The sequence below is a fragment of the Solea senegalensis genome, linkage group LG5, assembly GCF_019176455.1.
Source record: "Solea senegalensis isolate Sse05_10M linkage group LG5, IFAPA_SoseM_1, whole genome shotgun sequence".
Taxonomy (NCBI): Eukaryota; Metazoa; Chordata; class Actinopteri; order Pleuronectiformes; family Soleidae; genus Solea; species Solea senegalensis.
The window spans coordinates 8,535,350-8,553,554 of record NC_058025.1 but is presented as its reverse complement, the minus strand read 5'-3'; the positions used below and the strand labels follow the sequence as shown (position 1 = coordinate 8,553,554).

General features: G+C 45.6%; 1 protein-coding gene across 2 annotated transcripts in view; it reads left to right on the top strand.

Annotated features, from left to right (window-relative positions):
• Window positions 1–18,099, top strand: part of fam222a (family with sequence similarity 222 member A) — a 46,112-nt gene extending 28,013 nt beyond the window's left edge. For both annotated transcript variants that reach the window (XM_044026611.1, XM_044026612.1), the window contains exon 3: window positions 16,060–18,099. In XM_044026611.1, coding sequence (XP_043882546.1) covers window positions 16,060–17,540 — 1,481 coding nt within the window. In that variant the 3' untranslated portion in view covers window positions 17,541–18,099. The remainder of the gene's footprint in view (window positions 1–16,059) is intronic.
• The last annotated feature ends 106 nt before the right edge of the window (window positions 18,100–18,205 follow it).

Genomic DNA, 18,205 nt, shown 5'->3' with positions numbered 1-18,205 from the left:
AGAGCGTTATTGACGCAGGCCTATAACCAGCCCACTGAAAGGCATTAAAGAGACTCTGATCGGCTCTAGGTGAATAAATGAAACAACTGTGCTTGAGTGTGTTCTCGCTCAGCGCCTCACTGGCCAATTAGTTACTTCTCAGCCCAGAATCACACTCCAATTTCCTCGTACAAAGACAAAAAGAGTCAGAAACAGGCGAGGTGACTCGGTGCTACCTCCCTCCTCAGATCTGGAGTTGTTTTCGCTGGTCTGTATGGATGTTTCATCCTGAGTCTGTAGTTGTTTGTGAAACAGAGAGGTAGGCAGTGAGATAAACAGTGCTCCAGGTGCATCTGAAAGGGGCCACACTTCAGCTGAGTGGGGTTCAACAGGGCTCACTAATGAGGATTCTTAGAGTGCTGAAGTGAATGGGAGGACAAAGAGAAACAGTGCAAAAGAGAATTAGAGAAGGTAAAGATGGAGAGGAATGGAGAGAAATGGAGGGAGTCCTCAGCAGTCTTAATCGATTCCCTCCTTCCAATTTCACAGGATTAGCCCACTTCCTCTCAGGGTTCTTTTATTGAGGAGCGACCAGTGGGAGTCAGGACTCGAATCAATAGATAAAAAGGACAGTCTCCAGTATTCCTTTTTACTTTCCTGCTGACCCTCTCTGTCTGACTCTCCAACTCCACCTGTTAAACCTTTGATTGACAGACTACCACAGTGACTGGCTTAAGGTGCATAATGAGGATATTTGAACATAATAGGCTCCTTTCTGTCCTTGGAAGCATGAGGGGGGGAGCAAGTGTTGGATTTCTACCACAGTGCAACTTCTTGGCCTCAATAAGGCAATTGTTCATCCAGGCCCAGAAGGGGTGCAGATACGCACACAGTGGGTGTGGCTGGGGAAGTGGGCACACTCAGGTCACCGTGCTGAGTGGGTCCCCATGATTGATTGTCCATGGCCTAGTTTGTGCCAACATGGAAGGGGAGTATGTGGGTAAGGTGACCTGGTCTCACAATAGGAGGCTGAATACCAGAATACTCCCCCGAGAAAGAGTCGGAGCGAGTGAGGGCACAGAAAAAGGAATTACCTGGAAGTGAGGCTGTCATTTGCATGTACTGTCCTTTATCTGTGTGTGTGTGTGTGATGACTTGAGTGGCAGAGAACATGAGTGGGCAAGTTTGGGGTTTTTTTTGTTTGTTTTTTTTTTTCGTAGAAAAAAGCCCCTGCATGCAGATGCCAAGTGGCTGCACAGTTCATTGATGCGATTCCCATTAAAAATCCCTCATACCCTCAATAAAAAAGGACTTAACTGGCTCTACCATCAGCTGGAAGCGTTGAGATCGGCTCGCCAGACAATCAATTTCCCCCAAGCGCACAGAGCTTAGCAGGAGAAATGGGAGGCGGAGAGCGGGATGTTTCCATTATCACAGCCCGCTCTGTGTCTGGGCTCGAGGGGGTGGGGTGAGGTACTGTAGAGCGGAGAGTGCATGGGAGAGAAGGAGGGAGCGGCAGAGGGAGATGGGGAGACGCAGACAAGTGAGGAGGGAGAGAGAGAGAGAGAGAGAGAAGCAGAAAGGGAGACGGAGAAGCTGGCTTTTCAAAAAGCCATTGACCGCCTGCCCTTAAAAATATCATATTGGATTAGCCTCACAGGGGCGGCCTTTTGATATTTTTTTCTTTGGCCGTAGAATTAAAAGGAGAGCAGAGCATTACTTGAATTATAAATCATAGGCACTTGCTTTCACTGCGCCCAAATTCTGCGCATATGTGGCTGCACTCTCCAGCGCCAGCCCCTGTCATTTTTAATTAAATCCCCCCTTATGGGTGACATTTGTAGCTTACCCTGGCCCCCCCGCCTCCCGCCTCCATCCTCGCCTTCACGTCTCTCTACCACTGCCCTAGATGGAGACATGAAAGGCAGAAATGGCAGTGGAGCCAGGGCCTCTCGTCGTGTTGTTCCCCAAAGCGAGGGCACCCATCCAGACAGATGAGAGAGAATGGCCCTGCAGGGGGAGAGGGGGTGAATGGATGCCACTGACCCTGGCCACCCTCATCCAGCGACAAACCCCCCCCCTCCTCCTCGATTGTCGTCCTCCACTATGTGTCTGAAAGTTCAGGGGTGAGTTTAACAGAGGGAGGTGCACCAGTGCAGTTACAAGTAACACTAAGATGACAGGACTCACCACTCAACCTCCTTCCTTCTTGGCCCAGACTGTGAATCGTTTGCTTCCTATTAGCTGAGAAAGTTGCTGTGTCAAAATCCTTTAATTTGCCTGGTTGATGGCGATAATTCTGCTCGGATACGTTCCAAAACAATTTTGGATTTTTATTTGTTTATTCATTACTCAGCAGATACATTTGTGCCGGCTTGACATTTTCTAAAAATGCCACCATGTCAGTGCGTGTGCATGTCTGTGCTCTTTACTCGTTGCAGCTGCAGATACTGCGTTGGTAAACCACACAGACACCTGTGATTGGACCAGACTCTGGGCCTAACGTGGGCGTTCCCTCAGTGCCTTACACACACCCATGATGATTTAACATACTTTTGGTCACATTGCAATGACTTTTGAACCCACTAATTAAGACAGCAACGATCTTGCATCATGATTAATGCAACTGTGGTGAAATCAAATTTTGGAGACTGCTCATGGCTCTGATTTACCGAGTTTAAATACCTCAAGTCAGCTGGCGCATGGACCGCAATTTGTCCTTGAATCTGGCTTGTAGCAGAGACGTGCACACATGTACGAACACATGCAGGTGAACACCTGCAGCCACAACCTCCTGTGACACCACCCAGGGGGCCCGAGGTGCCAATCAGGCAGGTGTAGATGAGGAGCTCTCAGAAGGCCTGATATCCCAGGTTCATTCCGTGTCAGTCCTGTTTCAACCCTCGCCCAGCTTGATCGACAGAGACAACCTGGCCTTGTCACACACAGCCTCGGGACATGACATGTGCCTGTGCACACTGAGCTGCCAGAGCCATCAGTTTGCTTTGCTTTTAGTCTCCAACCTCTCTTCCTATGCTGCACCACCAGAATGAGGGAATATGCTCAGGTAATGACCTCCAGCCACCTCTCCTCCACTGCGGCGCTGTGAAACACTACAGTGGAATTAGTGCTCCATAGAAAACTTCAGCAGGATATTCCAGTGGCTTATGTGTGTGTGTGTGTGTGTGTGTGTGTGGGTGTGGGGGGGGGGTTTAGTTTGAATATTAAATGGTCAGGGGCAGCAGCAGAAATAACAACCTTTACCCCTGATAGCTTCAGTACTCTAGAAGGAGGGGGTGCATAAAGTGGAACTAGGGGAAAAGGAATGAAGATGGCGAGGGAGAGGGAGGGAGCGAGGGAGAGAGAGAGAGATTCTGCATGCACTTGACCTTTTCCCACTGATTGAACTGCCTCTTTTTCTGACTACCATTTGGAATTCCACAGAGTGCCCACAGAGATTGTCATTATTCCACCGTCTGCAGCAGGGAAGCAGAGGTCATGAGGTATTCTTCACGGTGGAGGTTGATTGACAGCCGTCCATACCTCCTTCATTGTCTGCTTATGAAATCTCCTCTTGGAGATCACTCGGTTTGCATAAGCATATTAAATGTGCCGTCCTCACCTCTCCGTCGCATTGCTGCCTTTACAAAAAAAACCCACGGTATTCGAAGAATTGCCGTGTCTCTCTGAGAGACAGGAATGTGATATGGGGCTGTTGGGTTTGTCTCTCTAGCATGCTACAGCCTCTTCTGTCAGCACTGGCACACAGAGGATCATTTCCGGCCCGTGGCGTCCAACAGAGCCGTGCCTTCGCTCTGCCCTCTGCCTTCTGCTGTGAACACAGGGGGCCATGCAATCTTATTTCCTTAGGAGGTGAGCTTGAGGAAGAGGAGCTCAGCTTTAGTTTTTTGGTCACAGCAGGACTTTGGTTCAAAAACAGGTTACTGGTTCCAAAGCCGCCGAGCTGGCATTTGGACATCCCAGGTGCAAGGCATCAACACCCTCTGTCTTCGCCTGCCAGAGACTGGGGGCGGGATGGTGGATGAGTGCGAGGCTAGCGAGAGGGAGTGTCCGCAGTCACTCGCTGTCCCACAGGAAATGACACGCAGCCTGTGCCATCACAGCGCTGAGCCCAGTACAGAGCGACCAAGAGAGCCATTGAGAAAGTGCTGCACGCTCCCTGTCAGATACTGGAGGAGTTTTTGAGTGGACTCTTCATTATAAACCTCAAAATGGAAATGAATTATTATTATGCACACTCATGATTCAGCAATTGTGCTTACAGGGTACATAATAAGTTTTCAAAAAAGTTGTTCATTCAAATCACTAAAAAGTATTCTACATTTAAAAGTCAGTTCACAACCTTATGCAGTATTTGTTGGGACATAAATGACATTTGCTATGGAAGATATTTCCTGTGAAAAAATGAAAACCAATGCTTTGACAGCATGATAGTTTGGTGTTAACTAGTTGTGAACTTGACTTGAAGTTGACTACCGCAAAATGGTAAAGTCATCGCTTTTCTGTGGTTTGATCCTTGAAGTAATCTTCACATGTGTCGTCATTTCAGGTCACAGAAATAGGTGTTTTATTTGCTTTGTTTAGGGTTCTTCTGACATCTGAGACCAAACTTCCACCACACGGCCTTTCAGATTTCAATCAACCGACTTTTACTAAGTCACTCTCAGCAGGAAATGCTACAAACCTAGGCCAGTGTTTGTACTGTGGTCAATCGTGGAGCATTATCTAATTTGTAAAGTTGCTTTCATATTTCTGTTGTTGTTGGGCAGTGAAAACATTATTACCCTCTCAGGTAACTTAAAAGAAAAATGCTTTGTGAAGTTATTAAAAAAGTGTGTTGGACCCAATAAACCCCAAATACCTCGAGAGACTTACACATTAATGATTCACCACATGGATAAATGAATAGAATGATACAATATTTATTTATCGTCTGTCGCTGTATTCTCCACATGAGCGACGCGGGGGGAGGGGGGCACCGGGGGCCAATCCCAGCTGACACGGGGCGAAAGGCGGGGTCACACCCTGGACGGGACACTAGTCCATCACAGGACCAACAACCATTCACTCTGATACTCACGCCAGCGGAGAACATGCAAACTCCATACAGAAAAGCCCTTAGGACTTAGGACCAGGTCTTTTTGCTGCAGGGCAACAGTTCTAGCCAATACTGTGGCCCTAATACAATATTATTAATTGAAGAAATATTGCAGGTTTCATCTGTAAGAAATGCTTGAATTCAAACATGCTAAACCCCTGCCCCCTAAAGTCAGCTGACATTAATTCTTTAAAATTCTCATTTTATGTTTCCTCTCCTCTCCTCTCCTCTCCTCTCCTCTCCGCTCGTTGGCATGTGTACTGCAGTGGAGTGCCTTGTTGTCTGTACAGTGTTAAATATTAATTGGGAATCAGTGGAGGACTTGTCTTCTAAATGATAGAACAGAAGGGCCCAGGCTTGCCTCAGGCAGCCTGCAGGCGCCTTTCTTCTTCCATTTACCTGCAGGCCTGTGCACCAGCACTTCCTCCGGTCTGACAGGCCTGCCCAGGCGCCTCCAGCCTCCCCTCGTCTCTCCCACTCTCTCGCTTTTTTCTTTCCTCCCTGCTCTGGTTCCTTTTCTTATCTCTGTTCTTATCTCTGTGTGCACTTACAAACTCTACCTCTGGGGTCCTTCACTTTCAGCGCTGTGTGTGTTTTGTTACTGTGTCCGTTTGAGTTTATGCATGACCATGTGAGCGCTGCTGGCTCTCGTCGCCTTCAGTGTTACAACACGGCATATTCTCCTAAAGACAGGAAGGACCTGACATTAATCTTTCAGGTCAGGATTTTCGCTCGCTGTGTTTCTTTGTTCGCTCTTTGTCGCGGGTTGCTCGTCGTCTTTGTGACGTTTCCCCATAACTCGCCTCACAGTTTGTCTTTCTTTCCCCCATGAGCCGCTCTTTGTTCCTCTCTATCAGCCTTGTCATCTGCAGAAAGGCACTGAGACAAAACAATTTTGGCACCGACTGCTTCTTGGTTGAACTGGCTCGCTCTAACATGTGGATGACCCTCCTGCACGAGGTCACTTGAGCTGCAGAGATTTGTTTTGGAAATAAAACCAGTTTAACTTGTCGTATTTTGACGCGTTATCTGTTTCGCGGCAGAGCACAGGTCCGCTGTGGGCGCACTGTGAGATGACACGGCTGAACGGAAAACGGAAAAACCTATAGGGAAAGATGAGAGGGCACCAGAGAGGATATAAATGGAGGGGAGGAGGGGACGGGGGTCGACTTTGATGCCACAGGAATGAGTTCACGGGCTCATGAGCACAACCCTAATCGCACATGACAATATCAGCTGGTGTGCCAGTCGCAACGCATAACCACCCCGCTGCTTGTGCTGACTTGGGCTATTACATGCTGATAAAGCTCTGCTTTCTAGACCATGTTGTATGCACAATGAGGGTGGCCCAGGCAGGCTGCAGGGCTGGCTCATCAGTCCAGGGCCTTGGTTTCCACATCAACAGTATATGGAACCATGCACTCCACTAAGCCCTTTGGCTAAACTTAACTATTAAACAGAGCGCGGTTCTGTGATATTTTATTCAGTTTCATTATTATTATTTAATTTTTTTGCATTTTGAATCGCTTATGTCCACATTGTGTTGCCAATAAATTGTTGGAAATGGAAAAAGGCCCTGTGAATTTTTAAAATAATTTCCTTGTCTGTGAGAGGGCTCTGTTCCCAGTGTGAAAGTATACAACATTTTCTGGTAGAATTCCATATTCAGAGGGCAAGTAGAGTGATTTAGTTAGTATGTTTTATGATGTTGACTATTAAAAAGAAACCAGAGTCAGAAATACTTCATCGAACCTCGGGGTGGGATTTACTTAAGAAATGACCGTCTTGGTCTGATGAAAATTGGAATTGTAAAATACATGTGAAAACGTTTGCCAGAGTGAAACTGTACCAAATCCAAAAAAGCCGCACTAAAACGCCAAGACAATGCAACGGGGAGTCTAATTACTATTGCATGTGTACATATGCTCGACATATGCTTGACCTGTAAATAATAAGAGAATCAAGTACACAATAGAAGATGAAAACAGTGAGGAACAACATGGCAAAATCCAGAGCAATGCATTTTGGGACTGACGTAGAATGTATGTTTTAGGTCAACTGGAAAATACCGAATACTAACAAGCTGAAAGGGGGCACGTCGCCACCTAGTGGAGTGGAGGTGGACACAGTTTGTTTAGTCACTGACACAAGAACAGAAGTCTGCAACTGTAGCTTGATGTATCTGAGCATAGATGTCATCCAACCCAACCCAACTTTATTTATAAGGCACTTTAAAAAACAACAGCAGCTGAAACAAAGTGCTTGTACATCAGAGATAAATAAGACAAATAAAATATAAAAATGACATCATAAACCTAACAACAAACAATGAAACAATAAAATACTGTAGAATACTGTATAAATACAACACAAATCAGTAAAACTATAAAAAACGTCCAACGTCGTGAAAGTATGAAGCTGTGGTTTTCATGAAGCGTGTGTTGTGAGGTTAACATGTTACCCCAGTTTCTGTATTTGTTTGGTGTGTCAGTGTGTGGTCAGTGGTGTTGTGTTGTGTTGTCTCAGCTCAGCTGGGTCATCATTAATTAACACATGCATTGGATTTTGGGGAAACCCTATACTGCATTTGTTTATTTTGTCTACTGATTCCTTACACTTAATATAAAAGACCGAGACTAAACATCTCCCCTTTTCGTCACTTCATGAGCTACTTCACAAAGTGCAGTGCTGCTGCTGCTGCTGCTGCTGATGATGATGACGATGATGTTTTTAATTCCCCAGAGAGGCAGTAGGTCTGCTCTGCTGGTGCCAGTGGTGTTAATGGGCGAGGAATGCAGGACGAGTGCTTTCCCACGCTGTTAGTTTTCCTCTGCCGGGCGTGTTTGAGATGAGGCTCTGGGCCGGCTGGGCTCTGCTAATGCAGCCAGAGTGCAGACAAATGGAAAGTGACACTTGTGTGTGTAGAATGGTATTTGTGGTGACGCTTTGACTACAGATAATAAAGTGTTCGCCCCGAGGTGATTTTGCCCGGCAAGCACCCCAGATGAAACTCACTTACTCAGAGAGGGAGACAGAAGAGACAGAGAGGGGGATTGAAGGGGGAAGGGGGAGGGGGCTGGGAGTGGGATGGAGGTAGAGTAGAGGTAGAGAGGATGAATAAGAGCGAAAGCAGTAAAAATAAAACAAGAACAAGAAGGCATGCAGAGAGAAATTCATCCATTTTAAATGCAATGTTGTTGTTTCTGACGATTTTAGAGGCCGTAAAATCCTATTTAAGCTAGCTTTTTCAATATATGCTTTATTTAGATTATTAGATTTTAACAGATAGGAATTAATGTTGTGGATATTAAGAGAAAGGACGTCAGGTTTAACCTGAAGGGTAAAATGTTAGAATTAACATTTCTCTCTCTCCCTATCTCTCTCTGTGTGTGTGTGTGTGTGTGTGTGTGTGTGTGTGTGTGTGTGCCTCTGTCTGCCAGGCCATGTGTACAGAGGAGTCCTTCAGGATCAATCAATTCTCTGTAATTTCCCCCACAGCCCATAAAAGCCAGGTCTGTCTGGAAGGAGCACAAGGTTGCCACATCAGACCAGCTAATTAATTTTCATGGCCGATTCAGTAACATCTGGCATTAGAGATAAATCCTAACGAGGAAATGTAAACATGACAGTGCTCTGGTGGCCTGATTTCACATTTCTCTGCGATGAAACTTTTATTATTGAAACCAAATTAGCTGTTTTGATTGGACCCATTGTCCGCCGTCACCATCAGACTGTAAAAGAATATTATTAATAAATAGTGCACACTAATAGTGTGGTTTTTTTTTTTTTCTGTGTCAGCTGTCAGCTGTGGACCTTATCTCTGTTTCAGTGCACTGTATTAACCACACATGAATTATCTCACTACAGGCTCCTTCAGTGTCCTGCTGCAGCCTGTAGTGAGAAGCAGGCGAAAAATGAGCTTCTCAATTTGGTATTTCATTCAATCTGCAGGAAGCAGAGAGATTAAAATCTTAAATGAGATTGGCTTTGATGAAATGAAAGATTAGATTTCTCTATTTTCGGTCCATTTTCTGACTTTGAGCCATGTCTGCACGCCTTTGACGGATGACTGTAGTGTTTTGTGAAACACGGTTGCAGTATTTTTACACCGTACTCTGTTTTTAAACGCGTCATTTCCCAGCTTTCCATACTTTAGTCTGACGTTGATTCCAAAGCAAACCATGTGTGTATTTTTAACTTGTTTAAGCGTCATGTGTTTATCCAGTTTGTTGATTTATGTTACATTAAGAGTTAGATGTCTGATTAATAATAAATAGAGTGACAGAGAGAAGCGGAGCGAAGAGCACATTTTCTCCGGCTGTCTTAGAATATGCATGTGTTTGATGATTGTGATGACACAAGCAGCTGTGAATTCAGACAGCTCTATCCTCTGAGAAATCAGTGCAGTTTGATTTTTATCTTTGCAATTATAGATAGCGAAGGCCTGACAAATAATTGCCTTGATTTTTTTCTTTCTCCCCTCGCTGTGTTGTTGCACAGAAAATCAACCATCAGAGGAACAGAGAGAGATGAGTGTTCCTAAAAATGGCTTTTCTGATATCAAGCAAGCAGCAGGGTTTCCTTTTCCCCCCTCACATGCACTTGAATTGATTAGTACCCTGACTGAGGGCATATTCAACATGTCTGCCCCCCTGCGAGGCTCCACTACCCTGTTGATCACTGGCTCATACATGTGCTTCCTCTGCGCTCTCTCTCCTCAGGAAGCTCCTGTGGGGCACCGAGGCTTTGATTGACTGGCAGCCGAGTCCACATGACGCCTCTATTATTATCATCTCTACCTTGGCAGAGGGGCGGGGGGCTGCGTCCAGGGGGTCTGGCCGACAGCCCCTGCTTTGTGAGCCTGATAGTCAATTAGAGGCAGCGCACTGCCGGAGACGAGTGGGATGCAGGGTTAATTGCAGAGGACCAAACAGCTGGCTCTATCAGGGCCCATTGTGTTTGCAGCAGTTGTCACGGCAATTGAGGCCTGGCTGTAATCGCTGACTAATCAGCCCTGTGCCAGATGACACCTCCATTAGCACAAGGCAGGTATTGTTCAGGACGCAAAGCTGCTTCCCCACCGTCATTGGCCCCTTCCTTTTTTTAGAGGGGACTTAATGGAGGTGGAGAGAGAGGATGTCATAGACCTTGATCCTATCTGTTAAAAACCAAACCATAGCCACAGGTCAAGGGTTCCTCTAGGGAACAATAATGGTGAGTCAAGGCTGCAACGCATTTGACAGGTCAAACTTTCACCAAGCTAAAGGGATTTGAAGAATCTTTGGATTAATAATTAGATTGATTTAATTACGGTAAAGGCAGAGGCGAAGTGTCCTTTGCTGGTGGAAGATTGGAAAGGAAGACCGGCCGGGTCTAAAATGTGTTAATTGAGGACTTGAGGAAGCACACATTTCTGCCAAGGGCGCACGGTTTCACACAGTGTCAGTACAATCCCCTGTCTCCTGTAAAAGTTAAGTTTTAAAAAAGAGTCCTGAATCCAAGACTTTGGCCAGATCATCGCCAAAGTCATTTCTTTCTTGGACCATAACCTACATCCCTAGAAACCTTCCTCAAAATCCACCTGTAACTGTTTGAGTTCTGCTGCTCAAAGTCAGACAAACTAACAGAGTCTGTGCAGTTTTCCACTCACATAGTTGTTGTACCCAATAAAGCGGCCACTTTATTGGGTACACTTGTAAGGATTAATTACAAACAGGACACCAGGGTGGTCTCCTGTTGCCTCGTCCATGTCGAGGTTTGACATGTTGTGTTTTCAGGGATGGTCTTCTGCTTAACTTTGTTAGTAACGTGTGGTAAAAACAAAACTATGTTGTGTGTTTTTGTTTTCATTTTCTTTATATAGTTTCCTATCTATATGATTTTCCTTTGTTTTATACTAAATCGAATTGTGGATTTATTGATTTGTATGGTATTGATTCTTCTATGTTAAATGTGAAGCCCAGGAAGAGTAGCCTAACCAAGTGTAATGGCCATCTAAAGTTAACTAAAATAAGTATTTTTGCCCAGTGAACTGCCTCTCACTGAATATTTCCTCTTTTTGTAAGCCATTCTCTTCAGTTTCTGGCAGACAGTGGCACCTATAACCAGGCCACGTTCAAAGTCACTTAAATCACCTTTCTTTCCTGTTCTGGTGCTCAGTTTGAGCTTCAGCAGGTCACCTTGGCCATATGTATGTGTCTAAATGCATTAACTTGCTGCTTCGTGATCATCTGATTAGATATTCGCTTTAACAAAGAGTTGAGCAGGTGTGTACCTAATAAAGCGCCTGGTGAGTGTACGTCCCCTGGCTTATACACATTTAACACCGTCACTCTCAGGGGAAACAGCTGTCAGACTGTGGGTTTGGCCTTGGACTGAAACTGACCCCGTATTTCCCTTCATCTCTCTGCTAATCTCATGCCTGATGTTGTTTTTGCCTCGACCTCACCGCAGTCTGCTCTCTTTGTTTGATCAGAGTTATTATGCATAAGTTTTCTCTGAAAACTTAATTGCAGTTTCACTTCATCTCAACGAGCACTCATGAAAATGGTCCGAGGGAATCGAAAACTCACAGTAAATAAATGGACTTGCATTGAGGGTGAGTGAGAAAAATGCTCGGGGATTTTTGTTGTGTTGGAGCGTTTTCTCCACTAATAAGATAAAACCTCTCCAACCTGCTCATAATTTTTGCCTTGGAACACTAATAAATGGGTATTTCGGGCATTCCTCTCAGACTTTTTACTCTTTATTCATTTAAACCTCTAATTAAAATGCAGAGCATTCTAATGGTCTTCTGGATTTGGTGCTGTACTCTCACCCCCTCTCAAGTCTCCACCCCACCTATAACTCCCTCTTCTGTGTCTGCGTCTTGCTTCTAGTGATCAACACGATTTGACCTCTCACTTAGAAGAAGTGTACAAATTTAATGGATTTTTTTTCTTTTTTTTTTTTTTTTACAGTCTAATCTAGCTACTTCCCTCTTTATTGCTGTTTCGTACCCAGTGGACCTCATCTTTACCAGAACACACACACACCAAGGAAATGAGTTCATCAGAATTCAAAATGTACCGCTGGCTAATTAAAGGAGTGTTAATTGAGTGTTCAGAATTGGGCACCCCCTTCACCACTAAATGTGCACAGATACACACAAGCACACACACACAGTCACAGTGACAGCAGTGGGTACACCAAGGACGTTGCGCTTGGGGAGTTTCATGCCAATCAAAAAATGGAGAGAAAGGAGAGTGCCCATCCTCCAAGTGAAATGGGATTTCTAGATCATATCATGGTGCACTGCAGCTCAGTCCAGGCCTGTGCTGCCATGTTATCCTATCCCAGCCTCACTATCTCTGTCTGACCACTGGAGAGTGTAACAGCACACAGATAGCCTCTCTCACTGTGTTCATCGTGCTAATGAGGGGTGGCATTTAGAGATGTGCTCCTCTGACACACATGGGCATTGTGTGCCAGGCACTGGGTGATTAAGGACGAAGGTCAACCCATTAATTGCCTCCCTGCTATCTCCGCTCCCTGGCGCGTGATCTCTCAGAACTAATGCATGTGTTTGCCTCAGCTTTTATCTGATCTCTAATGCAGTTCAATCATATGCTTGGTTTGTTTACATTCCTTTCATGTGAAAGTTTTTTTTCTTTTTTCTTCTTCTTCCTCTTGCCTGCAAAAAGCGGCGCTAGCCTCGGCTCCTCTGTTCATTTACTTTAAGCTGTTTCATGTGCTCGTGAGTGCTCATAGCCTCCTGCTCTCAGGAAGGGAAAAAGCATATTCTTCCATCCCCAGGGGAAATAATTAATCCTTACAAGGCTGTCGCATGTCGAAATGAAGCGAGTGTGAAGCATTTAGCCCAGGAGGCTCTGCAGGCTGTCGCCCGCACAGGCACCTGTTGTTGTCCCTGCCCTACATTTCATGAGAGAGCGCTGAGCAGAGGATAACAACATGCTTCACTGAAGGCAAATGAGACACACAACTGCGTCTCTGTGTGTGTGTGTGTGTGTGTGTGTGTGTGTGTGTGTGTGTGTGTGTATGTATATGCCTTATTTTGTGTTGTGTTTGCATGCGCCATCATCTCTGCAGAGTGTGCACAGGTGCAGGAAACCCCCTACTGTATGAGGAGGTGAGGGCTTGCACAAAGGGGGCAGTGCTGGCTGCCTGTGAGAGTGTTTATCAGCCAGCACCATCTGTATGCTCCTGCTCTCAGCTATGATCTACTGCAGCCCAAACCAATAAGTCACAAAGTGTCAGCCTAAAAGAGACTATTTCCTTTAACCCCCATGTCCTCACTTATAGACTCGCTGCTCTGGAGGAGAGAGATGTGGAGACCCTGCACATCAAACACACACACACACACACAGAGAGAGTGAAATTATGCCCCGTGTTGTGGTCGTACTTACTGTAATCAACTTTGCTATAAAATTTATACCATGAAACTTTTTTCAAGAAGAAGCTGGAATCAGAAGCATCCAGATGCTCATTTGCCTCCTCCTCCTCCTCCTCTTCTTCCTTTATGCCTGTGGGTTCTAATAACCGGAAGCCTTTGTGGAGCTGAGATGGGTTTTGTAGGCCTGAAAGGCCTCTAATCCCTGTGGCCTGTGAAGTGTGAAACCCTTTGATGCCAGGTTGGTGTGCCAAAGGCTCTGCCTATTGACAAACAAGGGGCAAGCTGGGAAAAGACGGAGGGAGAAGGCTTCCTCCTCTCTCTCAGATGAAATGCAGGCTCAGGCATGAAAAATATGGACTCAGTCAGTGAGAAGGAATAGAATTAGCCACCCTTTAATGAATTTCCAGGCTGTTTTTATAGGCTTTTTTCTCATGTGGCAGTAATTAGGTGGAATGATGGGCATATTGCAGCTGGGAGCTTGTAGGGGCGGCAGGGCAGAGGGCCTTGATATGCCTGAAAGCCAAGTATCTTTTCTCATTTAGACCATATGATGATCAAACATGTTTTTTTTTTTTTGTTGTTTTTTTGCCCTCGTGTAAAGAAGATCAGAAAAAATGCTGCCATTCCATTTGCATGAGGACCAGCAGTGTGCTTTGAAATTAGCATGTTTTTTTTCTTTTTTCTTTTGAGCAAATGAAATAAGTCTTCTGTCAGTTTTCCAGAGCAAGTCAGAACATCAAAGCACATGGCACTGCTGTCACCAGGGAAGCAGAGCTTTTGCTTCAGTACGTTTGGTTAGATCTCAGATAGACTGGCCTGGCACACTCCGCATCACCACTGGGTTCCCTTTCTATGATTGATTGATTGATTGATTGATATATTGTGTTATGCATAGAAAATATGCCCTTGCCCAAATGGAAATATGACACATTATTTAGAGATACAGACGATTAAGAAAGAGTCGTTTTTGTCAAGGCTTTAAACACATAGATTTCAGACTTATATACATTTTACTCAGATCAACAAAATACATTTAATCCAAGTGTCCTCAATTCACCATAATAAGGACAATTCCAGAAAATATCTCAATACATATTTCAATGGTAATGTTTCCAATTTTTTAAATAAAGTGTGCAGTCACTGTTGATGTTAAATTTGGCTTGGGACAATCTATGTCTCTTGTCTTAGCTATTAAATTCTCAATTTATTTCCTTTATGATATGAATCTTGTAGATTTAATCATGTTAACAGTGGGGGACCCATAGGGTTGTTGAAATGAACTCCCTGTGTTATCTGTAATGGGAGCAAGGCAATGAGAACTGTGACTACTTGGCTGTGGAGTCGCTTTAAAATGATTTCGCAATGGGAATGGAAATGTGAGTGAGTCCTACTCACAGGCTGCACCCTGCAGACTCCTTAGGTCACCAGGACGTTTGCTGACAGCACAGTTAGAGCAGGGTTTGGTTTTGTGTGTGTGTGTGTGTGTTTTGTTATCTTTTGCATAAAAAATGTCTTTTTTGAAGGGGTTGCAAGTCATTTATGGCACCTGATATATTGCTTGTAAATTGAGTTCTTTTTCCAGCCCCCCGCCCTTTTTGTTGCACTGAGCTAAGTAGGCATGAAATTGCCTGAATAATGTCGTTTAAATCCAATCTCGCCGCAGCCCCTCACCTCTATGCCCAGCCCCCAAACAATGACACATGGTAGGGTTTTTAGAAATTGCCATTTTCCTGTTTGCCACCTCAGTTCACAATGGCAAAGCGTTGGCTCATTGAGCGAGCGCTGTGGCCACGCTCACATACCGCATGCGCTGCTGAATTGAATTTTTGGAATGGTGGTGGTTTTAAATGGCAAAAAAAAATGAAACGGAGCATTTACATGTAGGTTAACGGTGAAGTCTTTGTGATCGTGGCGTGCATCAGCATTTTCTCTGTTCATTTCATTTGAATAAGTTTGTCAACCATTTTTTTATCCTCATTAAGTTTTTCAAAGTAGCTTTTCTGATCTAGTTCAACTTAACCTGGCTAGTGATTCCCTGTAGATGTTTAATTGGTTTCTGTGATGGTCTCCACGTTCTCCTGCATTGTGTAAATGTGAAAAATGAGAGTCAGAATTAATTTCAAAATGCACTGATTTAACAGCGCCTAAGGTACCGGGCTTCAACAGAATGAGTTTTTAAAAAAGATCCATTTGTCTAGGGATGAACTTCCACGGGAGAGTGAAAATGAGATTGAAAGAAAGCTCGGATGGAGGAGGGGGAGTGAGGGAACATAAATGGTTGTCATTCCAGATTTGCAAACTCTTCTCGGGGTTGTTCTGCTGTTTGTGTCTGTCTTCATTCACCTGCTCTTGTGCAGAAGGGGGACTGATGTTTTCTCTGTGTGCATTGTGATGTTGCCAGGTTTTACTGTTGCAGGAAAGTACAGGTTATGGCAATTGATTGATCTGCCTTTGTGGTTGCCACTGCTGCAGGCTCTTTAGATATTCCTCGTAATTAAACCTGGTGTGTTGCTTTGTTCCTTTATGTTTGTTCACTTCACTCATATTTTTCTCTCCGTGTGTCTTGCAGGTGAGCTTCTGGTGCCCACACATTCCCCGCGCTACCCCACTGCGGCAGAACTTGATGCCTACGCTCAGAAGACGGCCAACAGCCCTCTGTCCATCAAGATCTTCCCCACTAACATCAGGGTTCCCCAGCACAAGCACCTTAACCGGACTGTGAATGGATATGACACCACAGGGCAACGCTATGCTCCCTACCCACATATCCACACGGGAGGCTACCAGGGACTGCTCGCCATCCTCAAGGCCTCCTCCTCGTCATCGTCGCTATCATCGACTTCCACTTTTGGCCCTTCAAAAGGTGTTCTCAAGAATGCCGAAGGCAGACGGACTAAACTTTCTCCAGCCCACATAGCTATTGCCCCATACCCACCCCCTAATAATAGCACTTTAGCCAGTGGCCACGGCCAAATGGTTTACCACGCTGCGCCCTCAAAGCCTCCAGAAGGCTCTGGACTGTCGGTTCCCCCAAATGTCACTGTAGCTGGCTCAGTGATTCCTGTAACAGGGGGCCGAGGCCTTGCCCTGCCCGCACAGTCCAACCTCCCATCAATCCAGAGCATCATCTACCAGATCAATCAGCATTGCCAAGCCCAGGCTCTGCAGCAGGTGTGTCAAGGGGCTACAGCTGCGCCATCAAATTCCAGCCCCTCCAAGCAGGGAACTACAACTATCATGGGGGTTTCTTCTAGCTCATCAGGTGGAGGCTATGTGGTAGGAATGGCTCCCCAGGCTAACATGGTGTACGCAGGGCCAGCGCTGCCAGCACAGAATGCTGAGGCAATGAAAACTGGTGTGTACACAGACAGTATGGACTATATCCTTTGGCAGAAACAGCAGCAACAACAACACCAACATCAACAGCAGCAGCAGCAGGCCGTGCTCCGCATGTACAGTGGAGGCAGTGGAGGAGGGGCCGCCAACAGCAAGTCCCCAGAGTCTTGTGTTCCAGGTGGAGGGATCATGGCTGCCCAAGTGTCCTCCTCCTCCTCCAGACCTTATCATCTGACAGCTAGTGCCAGCGGCGGAGGCGGTCTAGACAAAGTCAGCTCTTCCCCTTTGAACTGTGTGGGTATGCATGGAAATTTCTCAGTGGGTCAGTACTTTGCTCCGCCGTGGAACAGTGTGCTGGTGACACCGGACAGTGACTGCTACAACCCCCAGGAGCTTTTGGGCACCTCCACAGGAGGGCCAGTCACGGGGCACAGAGAGATGGGCTATCCCCACCACCATCACCACTACCACCACCCTCATCATCACCACCCTGCCATAGACAGTGGGGGAGGTTTGTGCTGCAGCCTGCCCAGCAAGAGCCTGTGCAACACGTCTGTGCTGAGCAGCAGCTTGCAGTCTCTGGAGTACCTGATCAACGACATCCACCCGCCCTGCATCAAGGAGCAGATGCTTGGCAAAGGCTACGAGACTGTGTCTGTGCCACGTCTGTTAGACCACCAGCATGCACACATCCGCCTCCCTGTTTACAGATAGAGGGGGCAGACGAAGAGGAAAAGAATCAAGGGTTGTGAATTTGTGAAGTAAACCATAAAAAACACAGATGTTTTTCGGTTGGGGTACAGAGTTGTTGTGAGTGGCACTGCTTTAACTAGTGTGGGGGCTTAGACAAGCACAGTTGTGCTGTGTGACTTTAGGTTTGGTGGTTTCAAGGCAGGCTGTGTGAATCCCAAATATGAAAAGTGTTAGTGAATACCAGAGGGAGAGAAAAGGGATTTCAAGATTCTCCAGATGTTCCTTTGTGTGGTTTGCCAATAGGAATTTTGGATTGATTATTATTTTTTTTTCTCATTTTATTTTTTTTTGTGTGTGTTTTTGTTTTGTTTTCTTGTTTTACTTGCTTGAACATTTTTGAGAATCATAGCTTGACATGAAGTGCATACGCCACTTGTACCCCACCCCCCCCCACCCCTTGCAAATACTAAGGATGAAGCTACTGTGTAGGTTGTCACTGAAATGGTCCTGAAAAGGCCAAGTTTTAGGGCTGCTCTCAAAATCCCAAACTCTGTAACGGTGTACACATAAACACACACACACACAATTGACTTCTAGGAGAGGAGACAGACAACATAGGCAGTACTCGGGTGTTATGTACAAGGATCATAAGGTGGAATGAAAAGGTTAGTTCAATATTAGATATT